At 30.4% G+C, this 21,121-nt stretch overlaps 19 protein-coding genes across 19 annotated transcripts; 6 read left to right on the top strand and 13 right to left on the bottom strand. All coding sequences in view use genetic code 6, as the record gives it.

The window, feature by feature from the left end:
* Positions 1–37: 37 nt before the first annotated feature.
* SS50377_26796 (uncharacterized protein) lies at positions 38–1,474 on the bottom strand (the record flags this gene model as incomplete). The annotated part of the gene is made up of 1 exon (XM_067910602.1): positions 38–1,474. One exon carries the CDS (start codon positions 1,472–1,474, stop codon positions 38–40), a length of 1,437 nt encoding a protein of 478 aa, XP_067761289.1.
* A 109-nt stretch (positions 1,475–1,583) lies between these two features.
* Positions 1,584–1,913, bottom strand: SS50377_26795 (uncharacterized protein; the record flags this gene model as incomplete). The annotated part of the gene is made up of 1 exon (XM_067910601.1): positions 1,584–1,913. One exon carries the CDS (start codon positions 1,911–1,913, stop codon positions 1,584–1,586), a length of 330 nt encoding a protein of 109 aa, XP_067761288.1.
* Positions 1,914–2,016: 103 nt separating this feature from the next.
* Positions 2,017–2,985, top strand: SS50377_26794 (uncharacterized protein; the record flags this gene model as incomplete). The annotated part of the gene is made up of 1 exon (XM_067910600.1): positions 2,017–2,985. The coding sequence occupies one exon, from the start codon at positions 2,017–2,019 to the stop codon at positions 2,983–2,985; it is 969 nt and encodes a 322-aa protein (XP_067761287.1).
* A 10-nt stretch (positions 2,986–2,995) lies between these two features.
* Positions 2,996–3,445, bottom strand: SS50377_26793 (Activator of Hsp90 ATPase; the record flags this gene model as incomplete). The annotated part of the gene is made up of 1 exon (XM_067910599.1): positions 2,996–3,445. One exon carries the CDS (start codon positions 3,443–3,445, stop codon positions 2,996–2,998), a length of 450 nt encoding a protein of 149 aa, XP_067761286.1.
* Positions 3,446–3,504: 59 nt separating this feature from the next.
* Positions 3,505–4,059, bottom strand: SS50377_26792 (uncharacterized protein; the record flags this gene model as incomplete). The annotated part of the gene is made up of 1 exon (XM_067910598.1): positions 3,505–4,059. The coding sequence occupies one exon, from the start codon at positions 4,057–4,059 to the stop codon at positions 3,505–3,507; it is 555 nt and encodes a 184-aa protein (XP_067761285.1).
* A 715-nt stretch (positions 4,060–4,774) lies between these two features.
* Positions 4,775–5,380, bottom strand: SS50377_26791 (uncharacterized protein; the record flags this gene model as incomplete). The annotated part of the gene is made up of 1 exon (XM_067910597.1): positions 4,775–5,380. One exon carries the CDS (start codon positions 5,378–5,380, stop codon positions 4,775–4,777), a length of 606 nt encoding a protein of 201 aa, XP_067761284.1.
* Positions 5,381–5,424: 44 nt separating this feature from the next.
* On the top strand, positions 5,425–5,766 carry SS50377_26790 (GCN5-like protein 1 (GCN5L1) family member; the record flags this gene model as incomplete). The annotated part of the gene is made up of 1 exon (XM_067910596.1): positions 5,425–5,766. One exon carries the CDS (start codon positions 5,425–5,427, stop codon positions 5,764–5,766), a length of 342 nt encoding a protein of 113 aa, XP_067761283.1.
* A 200-nt stretch (positions 5,767–5,966) lies between these two features.
* On the top strand, positions 5,967–9,239 carry SS50377_26789 (putative chromosome segregation protein SMC; the record flags this gene model as incomplete). The annotated part of the gene is made up of 1 exon (XM_067910595.1): positions 5,967–9,239. The coding sequence occupies one exon, from the start codon at positions 5,967–5,969 to the stop codon at positions 9,237–9,239; it is 3,273 nt and encodes a 1,090-aa protein (XP_067761282.1).
* A 76-nt stretch (positions 9,240–9,315) lies between these two features.
* Positions 9,316–9,753, top strand: SS50377_26788 (uncharacterized protein; the record flags this gene model as incomplete). The annotated part of the gene is made up of 1 exon (XM_067910594.1): positions 9,316–9,753. One exon carries the CDS (start codon positions 9,316–9,318, stop codon positions 9,751–9,753), a length of 438 nt encoding a protein of 145 aa, XP_067761281.1.
* Positions 9,754–9,769: 16 nt separating this feature from the next.
* On the bottom strand, positions 9,770–10,705 carry SS50377_26787 (Annexin; the record flags this gene model as incomplete). Its single annotated transcript, XM_067910593.1, has 1 exon — positions 9,770–10,705. One exon carries the CDS (start codon positions 10,703–10,705, stop codon positions 9,770–9,772), a length of 936 nt encoding a protein of 311 aa, XP_067761280.1.
* Positions 10,706–11,075: 370 nt separating this feature from the next.
* SS50377_26786 (uncharacterized protein) lies at positions 11,076–12,746 on the bottom strand (the record flags this gene model as incomplete). The annotated part of the gene is made up of 1 exon (XM_067910592.1): positions 11,076–12,746. One exon carries the CDS (start codon positions 12,744–12,746, stop codon positions 11,076–11,078), a length of 1,671 nt encoding a protein of 556 aa, XP_067761279.1.
* Positions 12,747–13,281: 535 nt separating this feature from the next.
* Positions 13,282–14,262, bottom strand: SS50377_26785 (Fructose-1,6-bisphosphate aldolase; the record flags this gene model as incomplete). The annotated part of the gene is made up of 1 exon (XM_067910591.1): positions 13,282–14,262. One exon carries the CDS (start codon positions 14,260–14,262, stop codon positions 13,282–13,284), a length of 981 nt encoding a protein of 326 aa, XP_067761278.1.
* Positions 14,263–14,448: 186 nt separating this feature from the next.
* On the bottom strand, positions 14,449–15,834 carry SS50377_26784 (uncharacterized protein; the record flags this gene model as incomplete). The annotated part of the gene is made up of 1 exon (XM_067910590.1): positions 14,449–15,834. The coding sequence occupies one exon, from the start codon at positions 15,832–15,834 to the stop codon at positions 14,449–14,451; it is 1,386 nt and encodes a 461-aa protein (XP_067761277.1).
* A 140-nt stretch (positions 15,835–15,974) lies between these two features.
* Positions 15,975–16,406, bottom strand: SS50377_26783 (uncharacterized protein; the record flags this gene model as incomplete). Its single annotated transcript, XM_067910589.1, has 1 exon — positions 15,975–16,406. The coding sequence occupies one exon, from the start codon at positions 16,404–16,406 to the stop codon at positions 15,975–15,977; it is 432 nt and encodes a 143-aa protein (XP_067761276.1).
* Positions 16,407–16,846: 440 nt separating this feature from the next.
* Positions 16,847–17,047, bottom strand: SS50377_26782 (uncharacterized protein; the record flags this gene model as incomplete). Its single annotated transcript, XM_067910588.1, has 1 exon — positions 16,847–17,047. The coding sequence occupies one exon, from the start codon at positions 17,045–17,047 to the stop codon at positions 16,847–16,849; it is 201 nt and encodes a 66-aa protein (XP_067761275.1).
* A 288-nt stretch (positions 17,048–17,335) lies between these two features.
* On the bottom strand, positions 17,336–18,151 carry SS50377_26781 (uncharacterized protein; the record flags this gene model as incomplete). The annotated part of the gene is made up of 1 exon (XM_067910587.1): positions 17,336–18,151. One exon carries the CDS (start codon positions 18,149–18,151, stop codon positions 17,336–17,338), a length of 816 nt encoding a protein of 271 aa, XP_067761274.1.
* Positions 18,152–18,210: 59 nt separating this feature from the next.
* On the bottom strand, positions 18,211–18,633 carry SS50377_26780 (uncharacterized protein; the record flags this gene model as incomplete). Its single annotated transcript, XM_067910586.1, has 1 exon — positions 18,211–18,633. The coding sequence occupies one exon, from the start codon at positions 18,631–18,633 to the stop codon at positions 18,211–18,213; it is 423 nt and encodes a 140-aa protein (XP_067761273.1).
* A 50-nt stretch (positions 18,634–18,683) lies between these two features.
* SS50377_26779 (uncharacterized protein) lies at positions 18,684–19,811 on the top strand (the record flags this gene model as incomplete). The annotated part of the gene is made up of 1 exon (XM_067910585.1): positions 18,684–19,811. One exon carries the CDS (start codon positions 18,684–18,686, stop codon positions 19,809–19,811), a length of 1,128 nt encoding a protein of 375 aa, XP_067761272.1.
* A 469-nt stretch (positions 19,812–20,280) lies between these two features.
* On the top strand, positions 20,281–20,934 carry SS50377_26778 (uncharacterized protein; the record flags this gene model as incomplete). The annotated part of the gene is made up of 1 exon (XM_067910584.1): positions 20,281–20,934. The coding sequence occupies one exon, from the start codon at positions 20,281–20,283 to the stop codon at positions 20,932–20,934; it is 654 nt and encodes a 217-aa protein (XP_067761271.1).
* Between the last annotated feature and the right edge of the window lie 187 nt (positions 20,935–21,121).

Here is a 21,121-nt window from a genome sequence, read left to right as displayed (position 1 = left end):
TGGATAAAATTATACTAGGATTAATATATATAATTAATCATTTAACTAAAATCTAAAAATCGTCGGTATTAGCGCTTTAAATATCTATAGATTACTTTGTTCGTGTAAGAAAATATGCTAGCGATTCTTTTGAATTGCAACTTTGTTATAAATAAAATAGCTAGATCCATGATAGGCAGTAAAATTCATGAATCAGTTCAATAAACCTCTAGTCGAAGTTCTATATCTTCATTCTATCATTGATATAAGGACTGGAAATCAACTACAGGCAAATATCTTGAATATGTGAAAGAAACTCATCTTATTAATAGCTATCAAGTCCTAGAACGTAATCAACAAAACTACGCTATTTATACATAATTTAGCAGCTTTTGATTATTTACTACAAATCTTCTAAGTTTTTACAATAGAAAAGCTTGTTTTTGGAGCGAATTTCCTGGAACAATTTCATTATTATCGGGAAATGACTTGGTGCGAAGTTCAGAAATAGTGATTTTTATAGTTTCTAGTGAAAGCAAATTGGACAAATTTTTGTTATTTAATAGATATAAAAGCAATTACATTTACGTAGTAACAGATCTTAGATAACGATGAAATGAGAGTATTCAAACTGTTTTCTAGCACGAATTTCATTTGCAAGCTCATACACTTAATTTGCCTATTCTAATGCTAAAAATATTCCATATGAATTATATTTCTTAATAAGTTGCTTCTTACAAGAGAACCAAAGTGTTTCTGCAAAAGTAGGTTTCTCACCGTAACAGTTTTCGATCGCCTATACATATTGTATAAGTTTTTCTATATTAAGGCCAAAACTACTGGCCATTTATATAGCACCTGTATGGATTTATGGTAAAAATCGATTTGCGTTATCTAATCCAACAATTCTGAGATATTTTAGGATATCAGTAAAAGTTTATGGATAAAATTTTTGTAATTAACCGTGAGAGATAAAGAATCTCTATAACTTCAATGATAATTCGTGATAAAATTGAAAAATTTGTTATGGAGATTTATTTGGATCTAACTTTTATAGAAATTAAGGAAATTCGAACTCATCAAATTACGTTATTTTAACAGAATACTTAGCTAGCTATTAATAAAGTTGATGTGATAAAGATTTTTCCTTTAGTTGAACATAAAAAGAAGTCATATCATAAGGTGGATGCAAGTTAAGTTATTGAAAAATATTAGTTATAGTATTTGCAAATTTTTAGTATAGCATTTTTGGAGAGTTGATTATACAAACTGCGTAATATACTGAATATTTATCTGTATTCATACATGTGTTTTATAAAATATTGAAAACTAATGATTTTTGTTATTTTGTAAATTTTATGTTGTTAATTTTATCTTAATTATGCATCTGTTACACATATAAGTCAGAAATTTTTGGAAAATCTTAATGACTAGCTATATAATGTAAGTTTTTATCAATATTATGCTACTCTATTAGATTTTCCTCATTTTCCATTTAAAAAACTCCTATGCCTAGGAAATATATTATATTACTTAATATATATTTTAATTTTATAAATTCAAACAAAAATAAGACATGATTGCACTACTTGGACGTATTTCACTCATTTAAACCTATCAGATCCATACAGTTTGGCAATAGGTGCCTTTTTTAGACTCTAAAAATTTTTCCCGACATCATAATAAAAACTCTTACACGGAGATTTCATTTTATCGGTATATAAAGGTCTCTATCTCTATTATAAAGATTATTAACGAGATGTTATTTCTGGCATCCCCTTTGGCTAAATGTCTAAAACATTTCGTATTTTAAACTAGTAAATGCTGCTGGTAATATTTAAATTTATTTTTAATGGTTAGATTTTCACTGTGTATATCTAATCACCAGTATTTAAATTAAATTTAAAGTCATCATCTGATAAAATTTCTTCCATTTATTTTCATATTTAATAATATTATAAATTTAATATACAATAAGGTATTTTAAATAAAAATAAACAGTATTATATACTTATATTATATTTACTAACTTAAATAATGGAACTTGTAAGTACATACTCTACGATCGCTTGGGAGTTAGGAGTTAATGATTATAAAGATGTTAAATCAATATTACGAAACTTAATTGGACTGAAAAGTAAATTTATACAAATATCTAAATCTTAATAATGTTTATTATCTAATAACGAAATACTGAAAAATAAGTTGATATCTTATGAAGAAGACTTTGAGATTTAATACTAAATTATTGATAAACTAGAATTAAAGGTAAAAGAAGATTCTCGCAATTAGGAGTAGCTTTAATCTAAATTCGATGAAATGAATAAAGAAAATAAAATTATTTCATCAAAATATTATTAAATGTTTAATATTACATAAAATTATACTCAAACTTCAAAAATACTTAACAGCTGTGATATTAAAGATATATCACTACTACCTGAAATTATGCAAAAATATAAAAATGAAATAGAAGAGCAAACGAAACAGATATAGTCTTTATAATCTGAGAATCAGCATATTAAATTAGAGTATTAGGTTATAAGCTAGAAAGAGTAGACAAAATAAAATTATGAAGAGAAGTTATAAGTTTAAGTTAAATCTTTACTTTCAAGTTTTGGAAAAAATTTGACAAATTTGGCATCATATTTTGATAGCCAACAGATTATTATTTAAGATAATATTTCAGATTTTTATAATGATATCACATAATTAATATCTTTTATTATAGAATAAAATTAATCTCTCAAGGAATAAGAATAAGAATTTCAAAAAATGAAATAAAAAATGATAATTATATAGAATTTAGAACACAATAATTATGAAAATCAAATAAAACAGTTAAAAGATAAGATTTTAGAAATAAGACAATATCTAAATAATCAATAAAATAATTTTATATCAATAACTGCAGATATAGAAGCAGATATTCAATAAAAATTTTCTTACCAAGATACTATTTACTCACCACCAACTTCAGTTGAACACTATCCAGTTTAAGAGTGATAAATATTAATCAATCCATCTTATTGTTGAATTCATCAGCATAAGTCTAAAATTTGTCAATAAATAACTTCTGACAAACCAATGCTTTACAATCTGCTACATTATCTGCATTATGTTCTTTAACATTTTCAATCTTGACCTCATAACACCAGTCTTCAGGATCAGTTTCGTCACAAAAAGGTTCAAATAAAATAGTACCTTTAATAGTATCCTTTTCAGCTACTAAATAACTAAATTTCATTTTAATTTTAAAATCAAATGAAGATCTAAGCTTATTCTTACGAACAATTTTAAAAGCCTCGCCTTTAACTTCGTCTACAGTTATTTCAAGCTTAATACCTTCTTCAACATCCTTTACAAACTCAAACAATTCTTTAATATACGTCTTAGACCATTCTGTAAAGCTCTTTTCATCCCAGTGCCAGTTACCTATATTATGATGTGCTGGAGTCTTAGACATTTCTTGGAGAGCGAATTTATTTAATTAAATTTAAATTAAATTATACATAATAATATAAATCACTAATTTCCTTAATATATCGCAACATACATTTTACAAAATGTCTCCATGAGTTTTCGAAGACGGTTTTCATATCCCTTACGTCTTTCTCCATACTTTTCTTCTAGAAGTTTATCAAAATATGCTAATTTAAATCCTGTTCCGGCCTCTAAAAGTTACTCTTTAAAATGTCGTTTTTCTGCCTCAATTTAGCGCACATCGCGGAGAATACTCCCTTTCTTAAAATTCATTTTTCTTTCTAGCTTAATAATTTTCCCTTACTTATCTTAACTTGTTTTTAAGGTTTAAAAATTAACTAAAATAAGTTCATTTAGTACAATACCACGAGCCGTTAAGTTAAGGAAAAGTTCACGATAATTAATAAAAATTGAATCATTTGGTTAAATTTCGGCCTCTTCAGCAGATGAGGATTGTGCTATTGTACGGTCAATTTTAGATGTTGTTCCAGGAACTAGAATATCGAAATACTTATTTCTAGACTCAAATGGTTACGCGAAATTAATATCATCAAAATCGCCAAGTGTTTAAATAATTAATGGAATTCGTGTAGCCATTACTGAGGTTTTACAGTTAGACAGTTTTTTTGATTTATAACGGGATTGTGAACGTTATTAGAGGAGGTACAACTACTAATTTTTCGATTATATTTAGCTTAATTATTATAATTGGAGGAATTTTATGTTGGGTTAGATATAGATTTAGGGAATACGTAGATTGGCGGTCATTTTTAGAAGGGAATAATTATAATATAATAATGTTAAAAATATCAGTTAACTAATTTGTATAATATCTTAATTACCACTTATTATCCTGATTAGTTATATTATTGAGTTTTTTAATTTTTAAAGAGCAAACATACATTATTTTTATAAAGATAAATGTCTTATTTTAATAAATTTCTTTAAGATCTAGATTTTTGTCTGTACGATTAAAATAATATTCTCTTAATATACTTTACGGATGGTTTAACTAATATTCAAAGATGGTCAATTTTAAATAGAATAGAAAATTTTTATATAATTTATTGTTGTATATAAATGTTTATAATAATTATATATGAATATTTATAACTTTTATACACAGCTGGTTATATTATTTTCTTTAGTCTTTATCTATAATAATTTGGTAAGTAATTTTCAACTTATTTCGCTGTTTATTTATACTTTGGTAGTTTGTTATGCTTAACAATACTAACAACATATTATAGTAATAAATTAAGAAAAAACTAATAATAATTACATAAATAAAGTTAATCACTGCTTAACAATTTCACTTATCAAGCTAATCTCTAAGGCCTTAACTCGCCACTAATAAATCAATTATCGGATCCTTACACTTCATACAAAAATCAGGCACCTTGCTTTTTCTAAACTATCTTTGTCGTATTATTATCTAATTACATGTTTCTTATACTTTCTTTTGTGCATTCAATCGTTTCAAAATATCCTATGCTATCTTAGTTTTATCTCTAAACTGATTCATAAGAGATATGGTTTCATCATTTAGTCCTAGCTTTGGAATTTATTCTTGTTAAATTTCCTCAACTATTTAGTTTGTACATTTTTACTCATTAAAATTTTAATAAATCTAGATCTTAGGCGGTGGTAGTTTTGGAATCTCCCCAGGATTTCTCAGCAAAATATCATTGAATGAATCAGATGTATGATTAGAAAACGTTGGAATCTTAGCAGATCTAAACCTACTTCCAGATGAGCATGCTAAACGATCACCAATAAACTAATTCATTGAATATTATTGGGTTTAATTTGGGGTAAATAATTCTTCAAATGTTGGTAAAGGCTTTGAATTATACCATGTGCGAATTCTTTTTGTAGGAGTCGCAAATAGATTGAGGTTCACGGTTGACACTTCCATAAGTTACTTAATATTAAATACAGTATATTTTATTAATACCAAAAATGTCAATCACCGCCGCATTCAACAACCAAACCATGAAAGCTAATACAGAAAAAGCTACATTAATACATTTACAAAAAGGTGCACTAGCTTCTTTTAGTACTGAGACAGCGTAAGATAAGATTCATCTAGACTCTGTAGTCTCCTCTATTATTACAAATCAAAAAACTGTAGAGTAAACATTACTGAGAGTTGCAGACTAGGAAGTGAAATTTTAAAAACAGGCCTTACAATGGCAGTAGCAGATTGATAAATATGCGTTAGCACTTAAATAACTGGGAGACGCTGGCTTGAGCTGTTCAGTAATAGTAAATGATTTGATTGCAATCCGTGAAAGAATGTGAGAGTTTTATATTTTATTAGCTAAACTATAATATTTTTTCTCTTCCAGTTTATCTATATTTAGTTGAATCTAACTTATAGCACAAGCATATTTGCTAACCCTAAATAAAAAATAGGTATATACGTTAATTTTATCTTGCAATATATTTTATTACTTAATTATTATATTATATATTATAATTTTACTTTTACATCTCTACAAATGCTTTAATCTATTTCTATCTAAAATTTTAGAACATATTAGAATATGGTTACTTTAACTATTCCACATTAATTTACTGCAATTTTAGGGCCGAATGGTTCTGGTAAATCCAACGCTATATCTGCTGTAGAATCAGTAATTAAAAATATTGAGAATGAATCAACTGTAGAATTGAAGATAGGTGATGTAGTATATAAAAAACACTTAGATTAATATTTTATTGACGAAGTTTTGTTAACTCATTCAGATTTTTTATAGCAGTTACCTTTAATCGTATTACCATGTTAAAATCCTTTTGAAATTGATATTGAATAGGAATAGGAGACACCGATAGATATTAATTAATTAAAATACGAGTTATAGCAATTAACTGAATAAATTTTAGTTAAAAGGAAAAATTATATCAGATTAAAAGACTAAGCTGAAAAAGCAAAACAGTTTGAATAAAATCAAAAATAACTGCAACTTTGTGAAGAAGAACTATATAGTTTAGAAGCTGATGAATATATTCAATAAGCTATTTAAAACAAAAAGTAAATCAAACAATTAGAAGAAAATTTGAAGTAGTTTCCTGAATAAAATGAGCTCTTATCATTGCAGGCATAACTTTAAGATATTGATACTGATATACTGAAATAGCAATTTAAAACGGAATAAATTGAGATGAAATAATCTGAGCTTATTTCATTACGTAAAAAATTTACCTAACTAGATGAAGGACTTACTAAAAAATAACTTATAATTTAAGAGTCTATTAGTAGGTTCAATCATTAGTTATAGGATAATGAGCTTTAAAAGGTTAATTCAATATCATAATTGAAAAATTTATAAGATTTAGCTGATTAATAAAACAATGATACATCTAAATTACCAGATACATATTTGCCATTATTTCATTCATTTAACGATAAATTTAAAGATGATATTACAAAGCGATATTAAATAAAGTAAGAACTTATTGAGTATCGTGAACAGATCGATTCTTATACAAAGCGTCTTTCAAAACACTAAGAAAACAAATCTGATACATCATAAAAATTAGAATAAAAATAATTATTATTGAATAGTTTAGATAATTAACTTACTACATTGAAATCTAATCATAATTCAGCATAAGCAACCCTTGAAACTTCCTTAAAAATGCGCTAAAAAGCTTAATTTAGAGCATCAAATTTATCTCAGTAGATTATTTCATTATCTTAAAAACTAGATTCTATAGCAAGGACATAAACAGCTCAAAAAAATGTAATTTAGCAACGAAAGATAGTATAAATTCTACGAGAAAAGTTTATAGGCTTCAAAGGCATAGTTAGTGATTGGGTGAAGGCTGGAAATAAAAACCACTAAAAAGCTCTTAATTTTGCATGTGGTGGTCTTATGCATGCTTATGTAGTAGATAATTTTGAAACTGCAATTTAGGCTGTAAATGAACTGAAATTACGCAAGCTTCCAGTTAGTACATTCATTCCTTTAGAAAGTTTAAAAATTATTAATAATAATAGACCAGATATGCTTGCAAATTTTGTATAAAAGAAACCTGGGTATGAGAATCTATTTAATTTTGTATGTAAAAATACGATATTATCTAATGAAAATCCTAGATAACTATCATCTCAAACAGGAATGCGTGTAGTAACCATTGACTGTAAAATGTTCAGTCCTAATGGTGTTCTAAGCGCTAATATAGGAAATGGAAAATCTAATTCGAAAGATGATTTAAATTTTATTGACTTAGATGACGAAAAGGATAAGTTGTAATAATAATTAGATACAGAGGAGTAGAATACGGTATAGTTATCGCTTAAAATTGATTAATTATAAAACTAAATTATCTTAGATTTAGAAGTATAAATTAAAGCTCATGAACAAAAAGTGCATATAGCCTAACTAGATAAACTTAAACTATAGGATTAAGTGGATAGTTTATCAGAGTAAATCAAAGATTATAAAGACAAATTATTTAAAATTGAAAGAGGCGAAGAAGTATAAAACGAGCTATTTATTCGCTAATCAGAATTAATAGATAAGATGAAACTAGAATACTTCAAAGTTATTTATTCTTAAATGAAAATATCCGGACATGAGTTCCTTAAAGTTGAAAAAGCATTTTAAAATGATGAGAAAATAGATATTTAAAAATAAATAATTATTATTGAATAAAAAATTGAGATTATTAATAATTAAGACTATGAAACAGATATTTAAAGGCTAAATCGTTAAATTTAAGCGATATAGCAATAATTAAGTGTTAATAAAACTGAAAATTAAATTAATAATGCACAAATAATAGAAAATGACGTTATTTTACAAACTATAGCTAACGAACAATTGAAATTTAAAGAAATTTAGTTGTAACTTAAAAGCCAAATTTTATCAAAACTAAGATTATAGACTACCATCTCAGACTAATCAGAACTATTACGAATATCTATTTAAGAAGAAAAGTAATCAGTTATTTACTCAACAACTTAACTAACAGGTTTAATAGAAAAAATTTTTACGAAATAAATAACGCTACCATCAAATGCAGAAGCACCAAAACTTCTTTTAGAAGCCTTCATAATGTAACCCTCTGATCCGATAATATTTTTCTTGGAAACTTATCAACTGGACATGCATTTCAAAACGAAACTTAAAATTTCGTAAGCTCAGCGTATTCAGGAACTCAAAGCGGAGCTTTTATCGCTAAATAGTATATCGCTTTAAAATATTGATTTGAATGCGGTTGACTAGGTCAAATAGGCATAATAAGAACTTATTTAGCTCTAGTAAACGCATCAAACGCTCAAAAGTAGCCTCACAACAACTCTGAAACAGTCAAATTTTGACAATTCCACAGCTTTTGAAAAATTTTCAAATTTCGTGGCTAAAATGGAAGTTGAAACAGACAAATTATACAAACTTTTTACAGAGGGTGCAGGCTCCATCTCGCTCACATCGGTAGCGATTGAAAAGGTTTAGATTCTTGCGGTACCACCAGGTGATGGAGTACGTAATTTCGACGATTTAAGCGGCGGTGAGAAGGCTTTAATTTAAATGTGCTTAGTTCTCTCTTTTGTTCTTATTCGGGGGGCGAAAATAGTATTTTTCGATGAAATTGATGCGAATTTGGACAGTGAAAAGGCCATTTTTGTTGGTCAAAAATTACGTGAAATAGGCGTCTAACTTATTTGCATTACTCATAAAATGGAATTTAGTAGTGAGGCTGGAGCGCTATGTGGTGTTGTCAAGCGCGAGGGCGAGGGAACCTAGAGTTTTTGGGTTTGGAACTGAAAATTTAATAATGAAAAATTTTAATTTTAATTAATTTATTATAGTATAATAAGAATAACTGTGGAATTACCTAATTATGGATTAATTGTATGATCGATAAATACGTGCATTGTAACCAGAACTGAACAGTTATTTATAAGGTTTACGAATAAATATTTTAGGAGATTTCTTCCTGGCGTAAGAAATATGTAAGCATTTTGTACTTCTAGGAGTTCGCGAAATTGGATTTTAAGGGGACCTGCCATATTAGCTCACTTCTAAGACCATTATTAATAAATTTTGTGATAATCCTGATTTTATTATTAATTGTTCCGGGAGTATAATAGAGGTTGCCTAAGACAACATTTTAAATGTATTTGTCTTAGATAATAAATTGATCGTATCAAAAACAGAAGCATATATAACTGATACCTCATATATTCAATCTAATATTGTTGGCGCAGTATTTCATTACTGGTTTATACACTTTTTAAAGACAGATAAGACTAAAAATAGATACGAAATAAATTTGTGATTTAAATCTTTCACTTTCAGAAGCCCCAAAGAGCAAGAACGAGGTCTTCGGATTTTCCTGAGAGGTCAGCCTTTATAGTTTTCTCAATATCACCATAGGCAGCATAAGCTTGGGTAATGGAGTCACCGTGAAGTCTATCGGAATATAACTGAGTAACACGCATCATCTTATCTTCATCAGTACCAGCTCCCTTGAATGCAAGCATGAGCTGTCTCGCAATAAACTCTTACTGGTTAAGGAGAGCATAATGGCATTCCATGAAAACTTTTTCATTTTTAGCATCATATTTCTTCTTGAGAATATTGATAAAATCATCACCAGTTCTCTGCTTGAAAGGCTCTTATACCTATCTGTAGACTCTGGAGTGGCATTTAGTCAAAATGTTAACAATACGAGCATTGAAATCAGTTGCAGTAAGAGTATCAACCATATAATCTACAATCTTTTCAATATCACCGCCATAGATGTTACCACTTTCGAACCAAGACAAGAATAAAGCATGGAATTCAGTACCTGCCACTTCAGTCAAAACATCAGCTTTCATATCAGCACCAAATAATTCAGTATATGCTACAGTAACTTTCTTAAGATCGTCAAAGGTCATCATGAAAAGTATCTCAGCCATGAAAACTTAGTCGATCTTCTTGCCTTTCATAGAATCATAGACGAACTGAGCCCATTAGTTATAGAAACCAGAGTAACAAACAATAAAGAAGTCTTCTAAATCACCAGAAAGTTCATCCTTAAGAACAGTAAGCAATGATTTACCAAATTTCTATTAGAAAATTTTTGCACAAACAAAGCGTTCCTCCGCATTAAGTTGACGAGTAATGGAGATCATTTAAACCTTATCATTGCTACGTCCTTCCATCGCAATATTCAATTATTGTGCAGCTGATTCGCATTTAGCTTCATCAACAGACAGCTGAGCATAACGTACAATCTGTGGCATTGTGAGGAATGGAAAATTGGCAATAGATATGACATATAAATAGCAGTATAATATTTATATCCTAAATAGTTCTAAATTAATAGCAATAAATAATTAAACCTTTATTCACATAAATATTAATTTTACTTCTACTACAATTATTAATACAGTTATATTTTGTCATAAAATGATTAATATATTCACACTACATAAATAGATTATCAATAAATATAATAATTTACATATAATTATATATTATAAAATTAATGTTTTACTAGCTATCTATACTTATGAATATTTAAATAAACCAAAATCAAAATAGATTTTAAGAGAGATTATTCAAATTCTCAAAATAATATAAATTAATAAAATAATGTTTAAATTTTATAACTCAATCTTCATCTAATAACTTTTTTTTCTATGCTTCTTTGAGTCTTATTTTTTCTTCTATTTTTCTTAAAATTTATGCCTAAAATTTAGTAAATATAATAAATCCAATAACAACACAAAGCATACCACTACATATTCCTCCTGTAAATATTATCATCTTTTAAAAAAAATCTCCATAATCTTTATTTTCTATTTCTTCAATTATCATAATAATCTAATTACCTGTATCTAAGTTTAGATAAGATATTTAAATTTTTTATCCATGATCAAGTTAAAATCTATGGCATATCTCCTCATCTACTGGTGTACACGTATCATCGTGTTATAAACAATAGCCAGAGCAAGGGAAAAAAGTTATATCTAAATCTTTCGAATCCATCTTTCTAAATAATAAAGGTGTTAATAAATACTCATTATCATTAAAATATTCAAGAGATATAATATTATGATTAGAAAACGCACAAGCTGCAGATTCATTAAAATATGAGCTTAATTTAGCTGTAATCTTGATCTAACCCTAATCAACAACTGCTTTCGAGCTTTCTAAACAGAATGATGCATTTATAGACGGTATTTGAAACGATCCTGAATATACTAACTTGTTATCTTTTAAAAGCATTAGTTAAAATGTTATATGATAATTATAAACTCCTGAATCTATAATTTTTGCTCTTTATTCCAAACATAATGATAAATTATCTTCAGATTTACAAGAAAATACATTTCCTGGATTTTAAAAATCAAAATGATCAAATTCAGGTGTAATCTAATAAGTGTATGTTTCAGAGGCGTTAAAATTAGATACAAACTGAGTTCTTAATATTATCTAATTGTAATTTCCGCTTACTTTAGCCTCCTCAATCTCAATGAACCCCTTCACTGGTGATATGGTAATCACAAAATAGTCATAAGTAGTCTATAATGTATAGTTTGTGTAGCACTATTAGAAGTCGAAAAATTTATAGGTCGATAAGTCAGTCGAAGTACTCAAAAGAACACCGTTCAATTCAATATAGAAAAGTACCTACGCTAACTACACGGTTTGGTTGATAATCAAATTGAACATGTTATCGCCACTGAGAAAGAACTTACTGGGCCAAAACCTTATGTATTACGGTTAAATTAGTTCAACTCTCTAATACCGTGTCCAATTTTCGAACAAAATCAGCACATCAACCTTCTGGATCTTTCCTTAATTGAATAGCTCATCACATCGTCCGGTAGCGTTCAGTGAAAAATCGGCATAGTCTGAACTGAGGCTGAAGAAACTGGTGGCATCCTGGACGAAGCAATCGTCGAAGTTACTATTACGTGTCATAATTGCACCGATAGGTACCTGACTAACAACTGAAATACCGTCGAGTGTCATAGAGGCAAACTCAGTGTCTTTTAGTAACTCACACTGTGCTTCTGTAATAATCGTACCATCTGGAATGCACTAGAAACATATTTCAGTGGTTGAGGAGTATGCAAAATTAGTCAAAATTGTAGTCAGAGCAATGTTCATGTTAAGTGTTACCGTGACTCCATGTGGAAAACGTGCACAAATTTCCGAATTTTCAGGTTGCAGTGAAACACAAACCTGATTGACATTAGGTTATATAGTAGCGAATGTTCCAAGTCCGTAGCAATTCAAGAGAGCTTCGGGGGTGAAGGAAAAACATAAGAGCATTTTTCTTAGAATGGATAAACTTCAATAATATATATTTATATATATTAAAATATTTTTTATTTTTAATAATGGACGAATATTTTTGGATTAGTTTTATTTAATGATCATATTTAATTTTAATCGTTGAAGTATTACTAATTTCTGTTTAAAAACAGCGACTTCTAGCAATATTGATAATAGACACGCCAATGATAGAATTAACAGGTTAACATACAAATTAGTAAAGAGGAGTATACCTTATTTATTAACGAAATAAAATCATAGATAAGTAAGTATATAATAATTTTAAAAGCTGATTAATTCTAGAGATAACGTTACTTTAATATAATATTTAGTAAAACCTTATTATTAATATGAAACTTGTATTCAGTGAATTAAAAAATCAACAAACAACTTAAATAAGAGGTAGATTACATAAAACTAATTCATTTAGTGATAACACTATAACTAAGTACTCTAAGGAGTTTTAGCCTTCAAACTTCTAAAAATTACTATAAGATATGTATAATAAAATTAATAGAATAAAGAGTCAACTTCACTTCTTGGCATACATGGCCTTAGCATCTTCAAGAGAGTAAGGAGTATAATCACCAGCATGACCAGCAGTACCGAATTTGTTCATCTTTTCAACGATACATTCAGTGATGGCGATACGAGCGGGGCCAAGATAATCACGAGGGTCAAATTTGTCAGGCTAGTCGACAAAGACCTATCTGACGGCAGCAGTCATAGCCATTCTAGAGTCAGAATCAACATTGATCTTGCAAATACCAAGCTTAATAGCAGCCTGGATGGATTCAATGGGGACACCAATGGCATCAGGCATCTTACCACCATACTTATTGACTTTCTCACGAAGTTCAGTGGGGATGGACGAAGAACCGTGCATAACTAAGGGGATACCAGAAGTCTTAGATTCGATTTCACCAACTAAATCAATAGCAAGTCTAATGTCGGAACCGATGGGGAACTTGTAAGCACCATGAGAAGTGCCAATCGCAACTGCGAGTGCATCTACACCAGTAAGTTGAACAAACTTCTTAGCTTCCTCAGGATTAGTGAGGCAGACAGAGCCAGTGATATCTTCTTCCATACCGCCGAGCTAACCAAGTTCAGCTTCAACAGAAACACCATGGGCGTGGGCATAATCAACAACCTGCTTAGTGATCTTAACGTTCTCTTCAAAAGAATGATGAGAAGCATCAATCATGACAGAGGTAAAACCTAAAGAAATAGCATTCTTGCAAGATTCAAAGGTATCACCATGATCAAGATGGATACAAACTGGAATGTCCTTATTAAGTTCAACAGCGGCTTCCATAAGTTTCTTAAGATAGATCATATCTGCATACTTAAGAGCACCACGAGAGCATTGGATGATAACAGGGGACTTGGTCTACTAGGCAGCAAGCATGATAGCCTGGATCTACTCCATATTGTTGACATTATAAGCACCAACACCATATTTACCTTTTTTGGCTTCCGCGAGGATCTGTTTAAGAGTGCAAAGAGGCATTACTTGAGGAAGTGGTGATAAGATTTAATAACTTTAATCTCTATTTATGATATAATAATAATTTTATATGTATTTTGTTTTTGTGGTTTATAGAGTAACTGATGGTTTGTTCTCAATATTATATATGATTTGTGAATAACCAAACACATCTTGATTTAACGTCAAACATATACAAAACCTAATCAATCATTTATTCTTAATCTTTTATAACCGATCTTTGAGCAATTTCATATCCCTCATAACTCTAGTAATCTCTTCTTTGATTTTACCCATTCTGAGTGTCTTGTCTGGACCTCTTGTATAACTTTTTTAAACTGCTTCTAACCTTCTCAATAACCTTCCTTTCTCTTCGCTCAAATCGATAAGTTTACATCTCAATCCTTCCATTATATCATCTCTAGCCTTAGTTTTAAGTGTACCCGATCCTTCTTAACTTCCAGAATACCTTCTTGCCTATGGTTTATCATATCCATAACTACCTTACATCCCTTTATAGTTGAAGGTTTCCATACTTTTCTGACCCTTTTTGGCTGAAATTTTTATTTTTCTACCTCCTTTTTATCCTGGTGAATCGTTTGTTAAAAAATCTATTTCCCTCCTTACACGTGAATTGCGTAAGCTCATTGTAGAATCTTCTGGATCTGACCTTAAAATCGAGTAATTAGTAGATCCAGATCGTTTTCGTTAAATTGCTGTTTCCTCAGCAACATACTGATTAAAGGTGGTTTCATTATCATTATTATCAAAAATTGTGACAGAAGTTAACATGTTACGACTAGGCTGATTTACCTGCAAATTTGAATCTACTTTTGGACGTTTTTGCTCCTACGTCCAATCGTCTCCGTAATCAAATTTTTGGAGAAGAATTTCCGTCAAAAAGTCGTTATTCTAGCTATTTATAAGATTTTGTGCTTATTGATTACTTATTTTTTTCATTTAAAGAGTTTAATCAACATACTTAGCATAATTTTCGTCACTGAATTTAGAAAGCTTTTTCAAAATAAAATGGTAAACTGTAATTTTCAATGATGCGTTTGCATTAGTAAGCTCGCTGAAGTTTGACGTCAATTTATCTTTCTAGATTATTAATTCTCTAACTTCTTATTTTATTCGTTCAATTTGAGCATTTGCTGCGTCTTTTTCTTGCTAAATTTCTGCAACTTAAATTTAAAGTTAACCTTCCGTTTTTATATTAGTTTCACAAATTTAGCTTCTATTATTTTCTAATTAGTGATTTCTTTCCTTCAGTTGCTCTAATTCCGTTTAAACATTTTCTAACTTTGTTTAGTGTTAGTCGAGTCCTTCTGCAATTTAGTCCTAAAGAGTAGATTTATAATGCTAGATTTTCTTTGTTAATCGTATGTTCCGTTCCTCTGATTCATTAACTGCATCTTTCAGTTAATTCATTCTTCTCTCAGAGTTTTCATAATCATCTAAAACAGTTCTTTGTCGTGATTATAGAATGAGAGCTTTTTGACGTAGTTTTTCTATAGCGGTGGATAGTGTATCTTGTTCTGTTACTGAGGGCGCTGAGGAGTGGAATGACAGATTATGGGTAGAGTATAGTGACATTTTGTAAAAATTTTTGGTATTAAACGATTAAATTTATATAATAATTATATTTTGGAGGGAAAATATAATTTAAGTAATTAATGTTTTACTAGCATTTAGAAAATAAAGTTGGTCAGAATTATACATTCCAATGCAGTAATTCACTTAAAACTAGACTAGCTCAGTTTTCGATATACTGGCAGCTTAACTCCATCTATTATGTAGCAAGATTTGTTATTAGTTATAGTTTTCTATAAGTCCCAGTATTTTGTTCCTTCCTATACGGTAGAGAGTATTGAGAATTAATGTTAATCTTTTTATTACTAAATCTGTTAGTGTTTTAAGAAGTTTTCTTCTTTATACTAGGGGAATAAATCATAAAAATTAGTAATTGTCGTACTCTCAGTTATTTACGGAATAATCGTTTGTACTGCTTGTTGAACTCTACTGGATGGTGTTTATGTTCCTACTTCAGAAATTTAATATTCATCAGAATTTTAATTATACTAAATTGCTTTTTCATTCATGAACTAGTGATATTATAAATTATCCGTTTGTGAGATTCCATCTATAAATTCTTACTTAATTTACATTTTTACTAATTTAGTTCGTTAAATTTGGATTTCTTTTCTTAATTATATTAAACGGTCAGTGAATTATATCTGAGTTTCATTCTATTCCATAAAAAGTATGAGTAATTTATATACTATATTATATAATATGTTGGAATAAGTTTTAATGATTAATACTACTTAAATCATAAATGGTCTACTTAAATAGTACTTAGGTGAAAATAAATTATTTAATTCTTATAATAAATTTAGATAGGAATTATCAGATAAACCTACTAATATTTCATCCTAGTTAGACTTAAAAAAAATACTATAACTTCCTGAAGTTAAAGGCCTTTTAAAATAAATTATATGTAAATATACATAAGAAGAAAGTTTATAGTTCCCTAATGGGGCTATAGATCTAGAATGTATTATTGATGAACTTTACAATAAATTATGAAGTGAGAAAAATTAGACAGTCATACATAATTGGGCATGGCTTTAAACTTATTTAAAATTTCTTTTGCTTTCATTTCGAAATCATCCGTTTTACTATTATATATTCTACCATTTTTATTATAATCTTTTATCATTTAATATCCAGCTGCAGTAATTGATGCATTTGGAATTACATTAGGGAGTTTATAAAAATTGGTTGCTTCTTAAATAAATTCATCCATTAAAGTGAAAAAATTTATATAGCATTTATAATTATATAGTATTTAATTATTTATTGTGTATTCATATCTGTGATAATATTTATTTGTTTAGTTAAATATTAATTTAAAACATCATAATAGCCTAATTCAAGTATTATTTAATATAGATCTGAAATATATTTAAAATTTAAAACGTAAGGATAAAAATAACTCGATTCTTTGATATTTTAAACTTATAAAGACAGTTAAAATTAAATATAAATAAGGATAAGTAATATTATTAAAAAAATTAGTTGAATGATTCAAATATCAGTATAGATCCACCGGCCAGAGCCTGAGGTTGACCAGTGGGGAGTAGGCTTTCTGGGTGGGGGTGCCGCCGATTGCCGCGAAGAGCACAGTCAGAAGCTCCTTTACGCCCATGATCTCCGGCGTGCCTTCCTTATGGGGTTTGGAGGGTGCGGGCACCTGGATCGCGATTGCGTTGCTGATGTTCTGCAGCATCCCGCTCTGGCAAGCTATCTTGTAGAGCTACTGGTCGCGCCACCAGGTGCCATGCCGCTTGAGGGCAGATGGGTGCTGGGGGTGCTTAACGTCGTCGAGATCGATGTGCTGGGCGAGCTCGCGGTAGTTGACATAGTACAGGTCGAGGGGCGTCATGCCCACGCTGTCTGGCGAAGTAATGTCCCGGAGGAGGTCCTCGCGGAGGAAGTAGTCTACCACTGCTAGCCACTTGTAGTAGAAGGCGTAGTGGGCGATTGTGCGGTGAAAGGGGAACACGATGTTATGGGGGTTCGCGTCGAGCGTCGAGCCGACCGTGCCCAGGGTGGAAGTGATGCCGTCCTCGGACTCCTTCAGTAGCTACACCGCGTTACCATTCACACGCTGCTCGAATGACGCGTTGAGGAAGTTCATTAACGTGTCATGTGCTAGCCGCTGCTAGTCTGCTGCGGGCTTCAGGTTCAGGATCTTGACTGGCAGCGGGATCACGGGCGACTGGAGGATTAGGGTCACATCCACATTCTAGGTGGATTGCTTCGTACAGGTACCGGCGGGATTGATGAGGGTCCGGATCTAGTCTGCGTCGGCAAGCGTGGCAAGGTCGTAGTGGGTTAAACTTGTCATTTTTCGGTGGTGTTTTGACTTATTATATGCATACTCGCGTACTTCACTTTCTTATAGCATCACTCGACTCGGCAGAAGGCAGCAATATCCTCCAGGCTGTGCACCGGTCCCGCACTTTCCCTGCCTAGCATATGGTCGATGCTGCGCTAGAGGCGGAACGACCGCAGAACGCCAGCGTCGAACTGCGCCCAGCCTAGCGAACCCAGCGCGTGCTGCAGGCAGTCCACCTCGCCAGGAATATCTGTGGACGCTTGGGTCCCGGCGATAGTCCATCCGCCCTGCTGCCCCGATTCCTGGCTCCCCTGTATGCCTCGCACCAGACGTGCCTTCTCGCGCAGCAGGTCCGCGATGTCGTCACGGAGCACTGCGTTCTCGAAAACCAGCTGAGCCATTCTTGACTCAGTATGCTTGACTATCTCGGCCGAAAGGTCCAGCTGCGCTGGGTTGAGCAGCTGTGCGATTTTCTGAATCTCGCAGTCCATCCTGGAGAACACGGATATTATACGGTATATAGATATTGAACATTTTCAAAATGAGCAGCGAAGCTCTTTTGCAGTAAATTTTTTAATTATACACAGAGTTTATGTAACATTCTGTTTATAATACACCTCAAGTATCTATTACTTACTATGACAAGCTTAATACACTTCATGATGCCTTAAATAATTTTTTGCGCAGTGCATTTGCAACTCCCTCGATTTCAGCTGCATTACACTCATTACGTGCAAAAATTCCATATCCTATTACATAAGATGCTCTCCCACAACATTTTGTTCTTCCACCGTCTATAACACTTCCGCATCATATTACATATGTAGATGATCCATGCATTGATATATGTACGATAAAACCTGGATCACTCGTTCGTCACCTAAATTTTGCATTTATAATTACATAAATAAATTTTAATTCCCCTCTTAACGTTCAAGATATTGAATTTTACCTTAAAAAGTAATCATCTACATTAATGCGATATTTTAATTTCAAAAATACAAATCTTACAACAGCAGAGATTAGTTAGCTCAAGCCCGTTACATTTGATTCCAAACCAAACTATGGAGAAACACTTATTCTTAGCAGTACCTTATAATAATAAGTTATTCACAATAGTTCTGAAATTGCATTAAAATCGCCATATTAAAAAAATCAGGCTAAACTTATGATGGGGATTACGTTTACAGTTTAAAAAGTAGAATTTATATAAAAACACGCTTAAAAACGTGATATTTATTATTCGCCATTCTTTTCAGGTATAGAATTTTCTGATGCTAAAATAGTAAATTTTTCTTAAATACAACCACTAATCGACCCTTTTGAGGACTTAATCGTTCCTTAAATTACCAGTTTATGTGCATTTTTTGATAAATAAACTCTTTAATTTAAGCCAGGAAAGGTAATTAAGCAGCCAAATAGAGTTAACAGATTTCATTTTTAAATTTAAGAAATTGAAATAAACTATGAGAAACTGGCATCTAAATCTATCAATAAATCGGTTTGTAGTGTTCTGAACGAATGTTTTAGCATTAAAAATGAAACTATTATTACTGTTTACTCCAAATTTGTCACTAATTTAGTTTGTTAAATATCAGGTGACGAGATTTTACAGTTTTTGGCAGAAGATGGAAGGGAAGGTATAATGAAAATGTGGCTTGGAGTTTGAATGAGGATATTTTTAATACATAAACAAGATATGTGGATGTTGAATAGTATGTTAATGTTTGTCACGTATTTTAAATATATTTATTTTAATTATCGAACCTGATTTAAATTAAAAATTTTGTATTGAATATGAATATGTATTGCAGAAAATACTATAATACGCAATAGTGATCCTATTATGAACTAAAAATATCTATCTATTCATTAAAGAATTGCACAGTATAATAAAATATATTGATAATATTGACGTCAAACATATAAAATTGCAAATATATAAGATTGAAAAATCCAATATATAATATCATATAATGTTATCGTTAATCTTATTTAGATTCAAAATTACATACTGTAAATGTAATATTAGATAAATATGTAATTTAATATTAGATTTTCTATAGAATGATAGGTAGAATATATTAATTAGTACATTCTTTGAAATCCCCTTTTGTCCGCAAAATCATTCCACTAAAATGACCTGCAACTGTGATCATACTAAGCTTAACTCATCTTGCTGTGTTACTGAACATATTCATTTAAAAACAAAAAATATGAGTAAATATCAGGATACTGCAAATAAAATCTTTAGAGCTGCTCCTTTAGTAGAATAAGACCATTCTACCTAATCTATGAAGGTCACGAGACGAGGTATGGAAGTATCAGTCAAGCCTTAACCTCATGAGTTAACACGTCTAGATGATTCACTTAAATTAGAACAAACTCGTAAAAAATCAACCTTGAAAAAGGAAGATAGACCTCGTTCATTTGAAGGCAACATTACGCAGGTGGATGCTACATATCCTAAAAAATATCCCAAGAATAACAAAGAATTAGGTCCTGGTGAGAAGAAGCTATTGTGTCCTTTTAATGCGAATGCTTGGCGTAATAGAATGCAACCTGAAGATTTCAAGGCACCTTACAGAAATGCTTCACAAATTAAATTTGGCTGGAACATTGCATAAGGTAATAAAAACGATGTTTGGGAATCCCAAACTAGTAGAACACATAATCACGTACCTGAAAGATTCCCCATCGGCTTTGGCAACACTGGTATTAGTAGAGAATATACCAATTTTGTTAATGGTAAATAATATGAGAAAACTATTTATAGATAATATGGCAAGTGATTTTCTGAGGGTTGGAGTTACTTATTTTTAGCAATTTATTAATTTCTACTGAAAATTACAATAACATTTTTAATTTATTTTTATATTAAAGACTATCTTAGAGCTTTAATTTAGTAGTAAGGATTACTTTATACTCGTATCTCAAGCAAATGGGAAACTATATCTATATATATATTTTACGATTATA

This window comes from Spironucleus salmonicida, chromosome 7 (genome assembly GCF_000497125.1).
Source record: "Spironucleus salmonicida strain ATCC 50377 chromosome 7, whole genome shotgun sequence".
NCBI lineage: Eukaryota > Fornicata > Diplomonadida > Hexamitidae > Spironucleus > Spironucleus salmonicida.
Note: the sequence above shows the minus strand (reverse complement) of the source record. Positions and strands in the feature narration are given on the sequence as shown.